Here is a 12,192-nt window from a genome sequence, read left to right on the forward strand (position 1 = left end):
TCCCGCCCCCACGGCCCCCTCCCTCTCCTCCTGATTAGCTTGTGAGGTGATGGGCAGGTAGGTGGCCTCCTCAGCCTGCTTCTGACGTTGTGAGTCTGTAAATCAAGCTGGCTAGGAACAGGTACCCAGGATTTGACTGGAGCAAAGCTGGGCACTCAGAAGGCAGCAGACATAAGCCCGGGCTGAGAGTCGGATCAGCTCCAGTGGGAGCAGGAGAAACACTCCACTGTGAGGGACCCAGTTGAGACCAATCCTGAACAAACACTGATGAGTCCATAGCAGGTATTTAAACGCTGGCATGACGTTTGATGACATTCACTAAGAAATTAATATTTTGGATGATGAGATATTGGTATAGTAGTTGGGTTTATTTAAAAGAAAATAAGAGACAAAGGTCCAAGTAGTCAAAGCTATGGTTTTTCCAGTAGTCATGTACTGATGTGAGAGCTGGACCGTAAAGAAGGCTGAGTGCCGAAGAATTGATGCTTTCAAACTGTGGTGTTAGAGAAGACTCTTGAGAGTCCCTTGGACAGCAAGGCGATCAAACCAGTCAATCCTAAAGGAAATTAACCCTGAATATTCATTGGAAGGACTGATGTTGAAGCTCCAATCCTTTGGCCACCTGATGCAAAGAGCCAACTCGTTGGAAAAGGCCTTTATGCTGGAAAAGACAGAAGGCAGGAGAAGGGGACGACAGAGGGTGAGATGGTTGGATGGCATCACCAACTCGATGGACATGAGTTTGAATAAACTCCAGGAGTTGGTTATGGACAGGGAGGCCTGGCGTGCTGCAGTTCATAGAGTCACAAAGAGTCGAATACGACTTAGCGATTGAACAACAAAGCGCCTGTTACCTTTTAGAGACGCATACTTGAGTATGCAGAAGAAAGGGATAAGGTGCCTAGGGATGACCTGGAAAAGAGTGAGTGGCCGGGCAGGAGGTGGTCAGGGCTGTGGACCCACAGGGTTGATCCAAGAAAGTCTGGAGGCAGATACACAGGGGGTTCTTACTCTAGCCTGTCACTAATTTCATACTTTGGAAGTTAGAAAGGAGGAAAGGGAAAAGAATGCTGGATACATGTGGCAAGAGAAACATGCTAGGTGCGCAGACAGGGAAAGGAAGAGCACACGTCACATGGTCCCACATGAGCGAGATGCCCGGCACAGGCTGATCACTGCGGGCAGCTGTGTATGAGTGGCTGACTGGGGCTGGGGCGGGGGACGGGGATTGACCACAGATGGGCAGGAGCGATCTCAGTGGGTTGGTGAAGTTCTAAAGCTGGATGCTGGTGATGGCTGCACGACTGTGAATTTACTAAAACACATTGAATTGCGTGCTCAGAATGGGTGTGTTTTATAGCTGGTAAATTTCACCTCCATAAGACAAAGTAAATGCTACGCAAAGTTAAAAGAAGAGCAGGGAAGGAGAGAAGAGGAGAAGCAAGAGCAAACGCTGCTGAATCGCCCACCTGTGTTCACACCCAGCTCTGCCGCTGAGCGGCTGAGTGGCCTCGGCCTTGAGTAAGTCGCTGCACCACCTCGTGCTTCGGTGTCCCCATTCGCAAGGTGTGATGACAGCACCCACTTCAGCCGGTGTCCCCGTTCGCAAGGTGTGATGACAGCACCCACTTCAGCCGGTGCTGAGCGGATTGACAGAGACAGCCGTGCAGGGGTGTAGAGCACTCCTCAATGTTGGCTGTTTGTAGCAGAAGACTGCTGGAGGTGGCCTATTCCCTGGCCAGACTCTCACCGCCCAGAGAGCTGGCTGTCCAGCATCTTTTAGCATCTCCTTCTTGGACGTGTGCCTGACACAGAGGGAGACCCCGCTGGGTGAGTTCTGAGCCCCCGAGGAGCTGATGGGAGCATCCTGGGCACCCCATGCCTCCCGGGTAGACTTGTAGGCCTGTGTGTGTTTGCTGGCTCCTGCCCGTGGCGGGTCAGCAGGAGTCTGTAACCAGCGGGGGGCTGGACCCCCTCCCCCTCCCCCTGGGGCTGTTAGTCCCACCCGGCTGCTCCAACCCCACCCCGTCCTTCCCCCGAGACTCCCAGACGTAGCACTCCAGGACTTCTGTGATAGGGCTGGGTCAGGGTTCTTCAGAAAAATGGAGTCCACAAGATGTATACTTATGTCTATACTTATACTTATTACAAGGAACTGGCTCACTCGATTGTGGAGGCTGGTAAGTCCAAAATCTGCAGAGCCAGTGCCCTAGTTTCAGTCCAGAGACTGGCAGGCTGCTCTAGAAGCAGAAGGCGTGATGCCCCATTTGGAAGGCAGTCAGGCAGGAAGAATTCCCTCTTACTCACAGGGAGGCTCCGGCTTTTTGTTCTGTTCAGACCTTCAACTGATCAGATGTGGCCCACCCACCGTGAAGAGGGCAGTCTGCTTTTCTCAGACTAACAACTCAGACATTGATTCTCATCCAAACGGCGTCCCTCTAGAAACACCCAGATTACTCAGATATATTAACCAATTATTTGAGCACTTTGTGGCCAGTCAAGTTGACCCATGAAATTAAGCATCACGACTTGGTCATGGTGAGCCTTCAGGAAAACAGAGACTATCAACTTCCCTCCAGAAAGAGGTGCACCAAGGTGATTAGAGTTGGTACCATTCAGCCTGGGGTCAGGAGTTCAAGCCCCATCCAGCCTGAGGGCTTCACATGATTTCCTGACTTTGAACAAACCTCCTACAAAGGCCCCTGAGAGCGGGGAGAATTGAGGTTCCCTGCTGACCTAAGTCTCCGGCCAGGAGAGCAGTTCCAGGTGCCTGACCTGGATCTTCGGCAACTAGCAGCACTGTCTTCATGTTGAAACTCCAGAGAAATCCACAGCCACAGAAAAGAAAGACCAGAAATGGCAGCAGATAGAAACTGCATTCAGCACACTGCCTTGCTCCAAGCTGGCCCTCTGGGTACCGGGTCACTGGCAAGCACTGCAGCTGGGACCCTCGGGACAGTGCTTCCCAAGGCCAGGCAGAGAGAAGCTGGCCTCTGCTGGCCCAGGGCTCAGCAGCTGCAGGATCATTTAGCAAAACTTTTCAACCCAGCAGAGCATACTTTGCCCCAAAGTAGGGAGGAAAGGCCGCAGTGGTGTTGATGCACCTGGAGGTGGCAGCAGGGTGACTGGCTCCCCAGTCCTAGGCTCACCTAGAAATACAATGACCGACCGATAACTCAGCTCTCTGGGGCAGAGGCTTCCCAGGTGGCGCTAGTGGTAAAGAGCCCGCCTGCCAATGCAGGAGACATAAGAGACGGGGGTTCGATCCCTGGCTGGGGAAGATCCCCTGTAGGAGGACATGACAACCCACTCCAGTGTCCTTGCCTGGAGAGTCTCATGGACAGAGGAGCCTGGTGGGCTACAGTCTGTAGGGTTGCACAGAGTCGGACACGACTGAAGTGACTTAGCACACACAGGGCTGAGGCAGAACCAAGGGGCTTCCCCACCCACCGCCGCCCAGCCCTGCTTCACAGGGCCGTCCATCCCAGTGGGTGGTCTGCACAAGTTGAAGTGTGCAGATGCACTGGTAAGGCCTGAACTCCCAGGACAGCCCCCGACTTTTAATCTCCAAGACCAGATTCCTGCACACTAGCGCACACACATGCACACCTCTCAGCTGTGTGGGCATGTGCATTTGCACGAACATCTGTCCACACCTGACTTGGAGTACTGGCTGCATAGAGTTGGGGGAGACTTGGGGGGAAGGCTGCCCCGAGTAGACCACCAGCCTACTTACCTCCGGGAAAACCCCCCTCTGCTCCCCCTGCTTGGACCCTCAGCCCCACCCAGTCTGAGCTACCTCAGTGTGAAGTGAAAACAGAAAGTGACTCAAATTTCGTCTTAGTCACCACACCGACTTCCCATGCAGAGCCCATTGGTGGCCCTGGGTGGGACACAACCCAGCCTGCGGAGGCCCAGGTTGGCTTTCGAAACTGCATTTAGATTGAATTGCTCACCGATATTTAAAAATCCGATCATTTTTACATAAAAATGGAGATTTCTCCTTTTGGTGAATTAGAGAATTAAGCTCTTGAGCTGCATCTTTCCTTGGTCCCAGTGGGTTGGGTTGAGATACATGCAGTCCAGCAAGACAGCCACGCACACCCCCAGCTCTCCCGAGCCCCCCCGAGCCTGCTGGTCCCTGGGGGTCCGCACCTGACCTCTGCCTTCCAGAAGAGAGGCAGCTGTGACATCTGACGGAAAGCCAGAGCAGGGAATCCCGTTTGCCACTGTGATCGGTCACTTCTGTCCACATGCACAGCCCCTCTCTGGGGCCTTGGGCCATTCAGCCCCAGTCCTTGCGGGAGTGCCCTGGAATGTGAGGTGCTCCTTGGGGAGTGAGGGAATTTTGGTGAGGAAGGGGACATCCTGAGGAGGCAGGAGCAGAGTCAGCGTCAGGGGAGAAGGTGGGGTCTGAGGGTGGCAGCCAGGCCACCAGAGCCTGCTGGAATTCGGGCTTGGAGGGCAGGTCGCGGGTAGCCATGTTGTGTCCAGAGATGGGGGAACCTGCTGGTGGAGGTAAGGGGTGAAGGGGGAGCAAGGGTGAGTCTGGGCAGGCGGGATCAGGAGGCGGGATAGGGAAGCGGGATCAGGAGCTCGTAACTCTGAGAGGCCGGCTCACCACGTGGCAACAGGTCTCTTTCTAGCCGAAGGTCAGGCTGCTGGCCTGTGCCCTGAGCTCGTATGGAGGCCTGGGGGGGCTCCTCACCCATCCTGGGACAGAGCAGGGGACGTCTGCACCCCCTCTGTCCTCCATCTTCTGTTACGGGGAGCGTCAGGTGCGTAGGACCTGGGGAAACAGGCCAATGGGGGTCTGGGCCCTCCCTACCCTGCAGCAGGGGGCCTCGGGCCAGTCAGGTAACCAGATCCCTGGATTGGGCTCTTCTCAATTACGTGCTGGGCATCTAAGTGGAGGTGCCTGGGTGGATACCAGCGACCAGGATGGTGGATTGCCTGGCAAACCTGTGAAGCAGGGAGCCAGCGTCCAAGATGAGGGGCTCTGGAAGGAGAGAGCTTGCAAGCTGTGTAAAGCGGGGCGCTGTTGTCCAGGGTGAAGGACTGTTGAAGGAGAGGGTTTACAAACTGTTAAGTGGTTCTGGTATGAGGAAGAAGGGTCCACAGGGAGGGATTGCTTTGCAAATTGTGAAGCTGGGCGCTGGTGTCCAGGGTGAAGGATTGTTGAAGGAGAGGGTTTACAAACTGTTAAGTGGGGTTCTGGTATGAGGAAGAAGGGTCCTTAGGGAGGGACTGCTTTGCAAATTGTGAAGCTGGGCGCTGGTGTCCAGGAAGAAGGGCCGATGGGGTGGGGGCTAATTGGTGGCCTGTGAAGCGAGGTCTGGTGTCAGGGAAGAGGGGCTGGTGGGGTGGGGGCCGCTCCGCACACCGTGAGCCTGGTGCTGGGGGCCGCCCCCTGCCCAGACCCCCACTGCCCTCGTGTGGGAGTCCTGACAAGGGGCCCGCTCCCCCCACCAGGCCCCCCGGCCCCCGGCGCGCCGCAGCCCCTGCTGGCCTGGCTCCTGCTGCCCTTGCTAGTCTTCCTGCTCTTTCTGCTGCTCGCCGCCTACTTCTTCAGGTAGGAGTGTCCGGGCCGCTGACTCGCCCCGACCTGCTGGGGAGGAAATGATGCGGAGAGGGAGGCCGTGACTGGGGGCGGGCGGGCGGGCGGAGCTGGGCGGCTGAAGGCAGGGCTGCGGGCAGGGACCCGGGACCCCGGGCGGGCAGCGGCTCAGCCATGAGCAGCAGAAGCAGCTTCTCCCGGCTCACCTGGTGGGTATCCCCTGCTGGGTATCCCCTGCTGGGTCACCCCACGGCCCTGGGCTCTGGGCTGGCTCCCTGGGCTCTGGGCCAGCTCCCTGGACTGACCCCCTAACGGTCTGTGTCTCTAAGGTTCCGGAAGCAGAGGAAGGCGGTGGTCAGTGCCAATGACAAGAAGATGCCCAACGGGATCCTCGAAGAGCAAGGTAAGGGGGGGACCCGGACAGGGCTGGGCGGAGGTGTGCCTTCCTCGCAGCTTAACATTTAAACCATAAACCCCTCCAGCTTTGCGACTCTCATCTGGCATTACCTGGCATCATGCTCTCTTTTATAATCAGTGCTTCCCCGTTTCAGAGCTTTCGTCATTTTCTCTCCGGTGTGAAACAGACGTTTGAGGCATTTCAGTTTGTGGCTTTGGAGGGAGACGGTGTTCCACATCCTGTCGTTTTTACAGGATTTTGAAACATCTAACATTTATCAGGGAGTCTTAGATCAGCCTTCGATGAGACGGGTGGGCTCATCACCAACCTTTTCAGAAGGGCCTCCCTGGCCCCCGAATCCGCACTGCTTTTCAGGTCAGATGAAAGAAGGGAATTGACGGAGCAACGCGGAGGGTCAGGGGCATTCCCTATCATTTTTTTTTAGGTTCCAGATTCAGCTACTGACTTGTAAATGCCCCTTTACAAAGGCACATTGGTGTTCTTCCCATGTGCTGAGATGTCCGAGAGAGGTGCGTGAGGCAGAGGCTTTTAAAAATACCAGTTCACACCAGTGACTACGACTTCCTCAGTCAGCTTGCTGCTGACTTGTTCCGTGATTTGGGGGGACAGAAGTGCTGTCAAACTTCACCTGAATTGCAGAACTGACCCAGGACTCTGCAGAGAGTTCTCAGCAGCGAGGAACCTCGGCCAGATCCAGGAGGGCAGTTTTGTGGGGCTGGGGGAACCCGCGACCATGCTTAGATGATGGCACATGGCCTCCAGGCCCCTCCTTCCTGCCTCCTGCTCCTGCCCTGCCCGCCCTAACAGCCCGGATGGGGTGAGGAGGGTGTGGCTGGCGAGGCCGCCTAGCTCATTCTGGAGTGTCCGTCTCTGGGAGGGGTGAGCCCTTGGGGGCAGTTCTTGACGGGGCGTAGGAACAACTCTGCAGGTGGGGACTGGCCCTGCCACCAGTGACAGCAGAGCCATGTGGCCTCGTGGAGGGCAGCGGCTCGTTCTCCAGGATGGGAAGCACATGCCTCGGGGGTCGCTGTCTGTCTTGCTGAGTTTGTGGAGGCAGCTTGTCCAGGGACCCCCTTGCAGTCTGGCCCTTCTCCTTTTCGAAGGCTCTAGCCCCTCCCCCTCAAAAACCCAGGGGTGCTTTCTCTTATTTCTCCTGGAGCTGATGGGGTTTGAGTAACTGTTGCAAAGGTTACTGTCGCTACCTTTGTTAACCAGGACTGTTACAAAGATAAGGCTATGGGGGCCTCCTAACTGGACAGGTCCCCAGTTGTTACCAGTTTATGCCCATGGGGGCCTCCTATCTGGACAGGTCCCCAGTAGTTACCAGTTTATGCCCATGGGGGCCTCCTATCTGGACAGGTCCCCAGTAGTTACCAGTTTATGCCCATGGGGGCCTCCTATCTGGACAGGTCCCCAGTAGTTACCAGTTTATGCCCATGGGGGCCTCCTATCTGGACAGGTCCCCAGTAGTTACCAGTTTATGCCCATGGGGGCCTCCTATCTGGACAGGTCCCCAGTAGTTACCAGTTTATGCCCATGGGGGCCTCCTATCTGGACAGGTCCCCAGTAGTTACCAGTTTATGCCCATGGGGGCCTCCTATCTGGACAGGTCCCCAGTAGTTACCAGTTTATGCCCATGGGGGCCTCCTATCTGGACAGGTCCCCAGTAGTTACCAGTTTATGCCCATGGGGGCCTCCTATCTGGACAGGTCCCCAGTAGTTACCAGTTTATGCCCATGGGGGCCTCCTAACTGGACAGGTCCCCAGTAGTTACCAGTTTATGCCCATGGGGGCCTCCTATCTGGACAGGTCCCCAGTAGTTACCAGTTTATGCCCATGGGGGCCTCCTAACTGGACAGGTCCCCAGTAGTTACCAGTTTATGCCCATGGGGGCCTCCTATCTGGACAGGTCCCCAGTAGTTACCAGTTTATGCCCATGGGGGCCTCCTATCTGGACAGGTCCCCAGTAGTTACCAGTTTATGCCCATGGGGGCCTCCTATCTGGACAGGTCCCCAGTAGTTACCAGTTTATGCCCATGGGGGCCTCCTATCTGGACAGGTCCCCAGTAGTTACCAGTTTATGCCCATGGGGGCCTCCTAACTGGACAGGTCCCCAGTAGTTACCAGTTTATGCCCATGGGGGCCTCCTATCTGGACAGGTCCCCAGTAGTTACCAGTTTATGCCCATGGGGGCCTCCTAACTGGACAGGTCCCCAGTAGTTACCAGTTTATGCCCATGGGGGCCTCCTAACTGGACAGGTCCCCAGTAGTTACCAGTTTATGCCCATGGGGGCCTCCTAACTGGACAGGTCCCCAGTAGTTACCAGTTTATGCCCATGGGGGCCTCCTAACTGGACAGGTCCCCAGTAGTTACCAGTTTATGCCCATGGGGGCCTCCTAACTGGACAGGTCCCCAGTAGTTACCAGTTTATGCCCATGGGGGCCTCCTATCTGGACAGGTCCCCAGTAGTTACCAGTTTATGCCCATGGGGGCCTCCTATCTGGACAGGTCCCCAGTAGTTACCAGTTTATGCCCATGGGGGCCTCCTATCTGGACAGGTCCCCAGTAGTTACCAGTTTATGCCCATGGGGGCCTCCTATCTGGACAGGTCCCCAGTAGTTACCAGTTTATGCCCATGGGGGCCTCCTATCTGGACAGGTCCCCAGTAGTTACCAGTTTATGCCCATGGGGGCCTCCTATCTGGACAGGTCCCCAGTAGTTACCAGTTTATGCCCATGGGGGCCTCCTATCTGGACAGGTCCCCAGTAGTTACCAGTTTATGCCCATGGGGGCCTCCTATCTGGACAGGTCCCCAGTAGTTACCAGTTTATGCCCATGGGGGCCTCCTATCTGGACAGGTCCCCAGTAGTTACCAGTTTATGCCCATGGGGGCCTCCTAACTGGACAGGTCCCCAGTAGTTACCAGTTTATGCCCATGGGGGCCTCCTATCTGGACAGGTCCCCAGTAGTTACCAGTTTATGCCCATGGGGGCCTCCTAACTGGACAGGTCCCCAGTAGTTACCAGTTTATGCCCATGGGGGCCTCCTATCTGGACAGGTCCCCAGTAGTTACCAGTTTATGCCCATGGGGGCCTCCTATCTGGACAGGTCCCCAGTAGTTACCAGTTTATGCCCATGGGGGCCTCCTATCTGGACAGGTCCCCAGTAGTTACCAGTTTATGCCCATGGGGGCCTCCTATCTGGACAGGTCCCCAGTAGTTACCAGTTTATGCCCATGGGGGCCTCCTAACTGGACAGGTCCCCAGTAGTTACCAGTTTATGCCCATGGGGGCCTCCTATCTGGACAGGTCCCCAGTAGTTACCAGTTTATGCCCATGGGGGCCTCCTAACTGGACAGGTCCCCAGTAGTTACCAGTTTATGCCCATGGGGGCCTCCTAACTGGACAGGTCCCCAGTAGTTACCAGTTTATGCCCATGGGGGCCTCCTAACTGGACAGGTCCCCAGTAGTTACCAGTTTATGCCCATGGGGGCCTCCTAACTGGACAGGTCCCCAGTAGTTACCAGTTTATGCCCATGGGGGCCTCCTAACTGGACAGGTCCCCAGTAGTTACCAGTTTATGCCCATGGGGGCCTCCTATCTGGACAGGTCCCCAGTAGTTACCAGTTTATGCCCATGGGGGCCTCCTAACTGGACAGGTCCCCAGTAGTTACCAGTTTATGCCCATGGGGGCCTCCTATCTGGACAGGTCCCCAGTAGTTACCAGTTTATGCCCATGGGGGCCTCCTATCTGGACAGGTCCCCAGTAGTTACCAGTTTATGCCCATGGGGGCCTCCTATCTGGACAGGTCCCCAGTAGTTACCAGTTTATGCCCATGGGGGCCTCCTAACTGGACAGGTCCCCAGTAGTTACCAGTTTATGCCCATGGGGGCCTCCTATCTGGACAGGTCCCCAGTAGTTACCAGTTTATGCCCATGGGGGCCTCCTAACTGGACAGGTCCCCAGTAGTTACCAGTTTATGCCCATGGGGGCCTCCTATCTGGACAGGTCCCCAGTAGTTACCAGTTTATGCCCATGGGGGCCTCCTATCTGGACAGGTCCCCAGTAGTTACCAGTTTATGCCCATGGGGGCCTCCTATCTGGACAGGTCCCCAGTAGTTACCAGTTTATGCCCATGGGGGCCTCCTATCTGGACAGGTCCCCAGTAGTTACCAGTTTATGCCCATGGGGGCCTCCTAACTGGACAGGTCCCCAGTAGTTACCAGTTTATGCCCATGGGGGCCTCCTATCTGGACAGGTCCCCAGTAGTTACCAGTTTATGCCCATGGGGGCCTCCTAACTGGACAGGTCCCCAGTAGTTACCAGTTTATGCCCATGGGGGCCTCCTAACTGGACAGGTCCCCAGTAGTTACCAGTTTATGCCCATGGGGGCCTCCTAACTGGACAGGTCCCCAGTAGTTACCAGTTTATGCCCATGGGGGCCTCCTAACTGGACAGGTCCCCAGTAGTTACCAGTTTATGCCCATGGGGGCCTCCTAACTGGACAGGTCCCCAGTAGTTACCAGTTTATGCCCATGGGGGCCTCCTATCTGGACAGGTCCCCAGTAGTTACCAGTTTATGCCCATGGGGGCCTCCTAACTGGACAGGTCCCCAGTAGTTACCAGTTTATGCCCATGGGGGCCTCCTATCTGGACAGGTCCCCAGTAGTTACCAGTTTATGCCCATGGGGGCCTCCTATCTGGACAGGTCCCCAGTAGTTACCAGTTTATGCCCATGGGGGCCTCCTATCTGGACAGGTCCCCAGTAGTTACCAGTTTATGCCCATGGGGGCCTCCTATCTGGACAGGTCCCCAGTAGTTACCAGTTTATGCCCATGGGGGCCTCCTATCTGGACAGGTCCCCAGTAGTTACCAGTTTATGCCCATGGGGGCCTCCTAACTGGACAGGTCCCCAGTAGTTACCAGTTTATGCCCATGGGGGCCTCCTATCTGGACAGGTCCCCAGTAGTTACCAGTTTATGCCCATGGGGGCCTCCTATCTGGACAGGTCCCCAGTAGTTACCAGTTTATGCCCATGGGGGCCTCCTATCTGGACAGGTCCCCAGTAGTTACCAGTTTATGCCCATGGGGGCCTCCTATCTGGACAGGTCCCCAGTGTGTTACCAGTTTATGCCCATGGGGGCCTCCTATCTGGACAGGTCCCCAGTGTGTTACCAGTTTGTGCCCAGAAACCTGTCGTTACTCAACTCTGTTCCAAGCCTGGAGTGTGAAGGTGCCTAAGCCCTTTGTAGAAGGAGCAGGGGACAGACGGAAAGACAGGTAGGTGGGTGGGTGAGTGAGCTGGGAGGATAAGGCATCTCTGGTTGGCAAGAGCAGGTAACACCAGCCAGAGGGGGCCATCTATCCGTCACGACAAGTGATGAGGGTATGTTGTAGGAGACAGAGCTTGCCTTCAGCTGCTCATGGTCTGAGAGGAACATCCCTCTCCAGCTGCGTCATTCCTCCAGAAGGTTGTCCGTCTGTCTGGTTAGTAAGTCACCGGCACATCTGGGAGCACGGCTCAATGGCCCCTGTTTCTGTTGACCCCACAGAGCAGCAGAGAGTGATGCTTCTCAGCAGGTCCCCGTCGGGGCCAAAGAAGTACTTCCCCATCCCCGTGGCACACCTGGAGGATGAGATCCGTGCCCGCTCGGCGGATGACTGCAAGCGGTTTCGGGAGGAGTTCAATGTGAGTCTGGGCCCTCTGTCTCATCATGTGGAAGGGAGCTGGGATGTGGGGTGTTGTGTTACAGGATAAATTACCCCAAAGGCGCAGAACGCTCACATCCACCAAGACGCAGCCCCCGAACCAGGGTTCCAAGGAAACCCGATTTCTGCCGCAATGCCCTCCGCTGACCCTCATCCCCGTTGATAAGATGAGACGGTTGAGGGGGAGCTTCAGAGCCTCCTTCCAAGTCACACACCCTGAGCGATGAGTTCTGAATCAAGTAAGAAGGCGGCGCCGTTATCCCAGTGATGTGCACGACCAGGGCGAGCGGACCGTGGGTGACAATTTGACGCTGAGAGCTAAGGAGCCCTCGGACCACCCTGCACAACCTCAGACAGTCTAGAGGGCGGCCGTGAGGGGACATCACCCTGCCTCCACAGCCCTGTGATTCTGCCCGAGTCAGGGTGTTGGTCCTGCTACCGCTGTTTTCGATGAACTTAACAATGGCAAAATGAATGTCCCAGGGATGGGGAGCCTGGTGGGCCGCC

General features: G+C 56.1%; 1 protein-coding gene and 1 long non-coding RNA gene across 12 annotated transcripts in view; one reads left to right on the plus strand and one right to left on the minus strand.

Moving 5' to 3' along the window:
- The window catches only part of PTPRE (protein tyrosine phosphatase receptor type E), a 184,224-nt gene that overhangs the window by 135,447 nt on the left and 36,585 nt on the right, over window positions 1–12,192 (plus strand). For 9 of the 11 annotated variants that reach the window (XR_011564340.1, XR_011564341.1, XR_011564339.1 and 6 more), the window contains 3 exons: window positions 5,473–5,572; window positions 5,887–5,960; window positions 11,529–11,665. Coding sequence is in view for 8 of the 11 variants with exons in the window: in XM_070781095.1 (XP_070637196.1) it covers window positions 5,473–5,572; window positions 5,887–5,960; window positions 11,529–11,665 (311 nt within the window). In the remaining 3 variants the exon portion in view is untranslated. Of the gene's footprint in view, window positions 1–5,472; window positions 5,573–5,671; window positions 5,767–5,886; window positions 5,961–11,528; window positions 11,666–12,192 lie in introns of those variants that run through there. The other 2 variants (XM_070781103.1, XM_070781102.1) reach the window with 1 other exon arrangement.
- LOC139180014 (uncharacterized) lies at window positions 453–4,292 on the minus strand. The gene is made up of 3 exons (XR_011564342.1): window positions 4,156–4,292; window positions 1,470–1,805; window positions 453–661 (listed from the first exon to the last, which is right to left on the minus strand). It is a non-coding gene; the product is annotated as an uncharacterized lncRNA (long non-coding RNA).

Source organism: Bos indicus, chromosome 26 (assembly GCF_029378745.1).
Source record: "Bos indicus isolate NIAB-ARS_2022 breed Sahiwal x Tharparkar chromosome 26, NIAB-ARS_B.indTharparkar_mat_pri_1.0, whole genome shotgun sequence".
NCBI classification, from domain to species: domain Eukaryota; kingdom Metazoa; phylum Chordata; class Mammalia; order Artiodactyla; family Bovidae; genus Bos; species Bos indicus.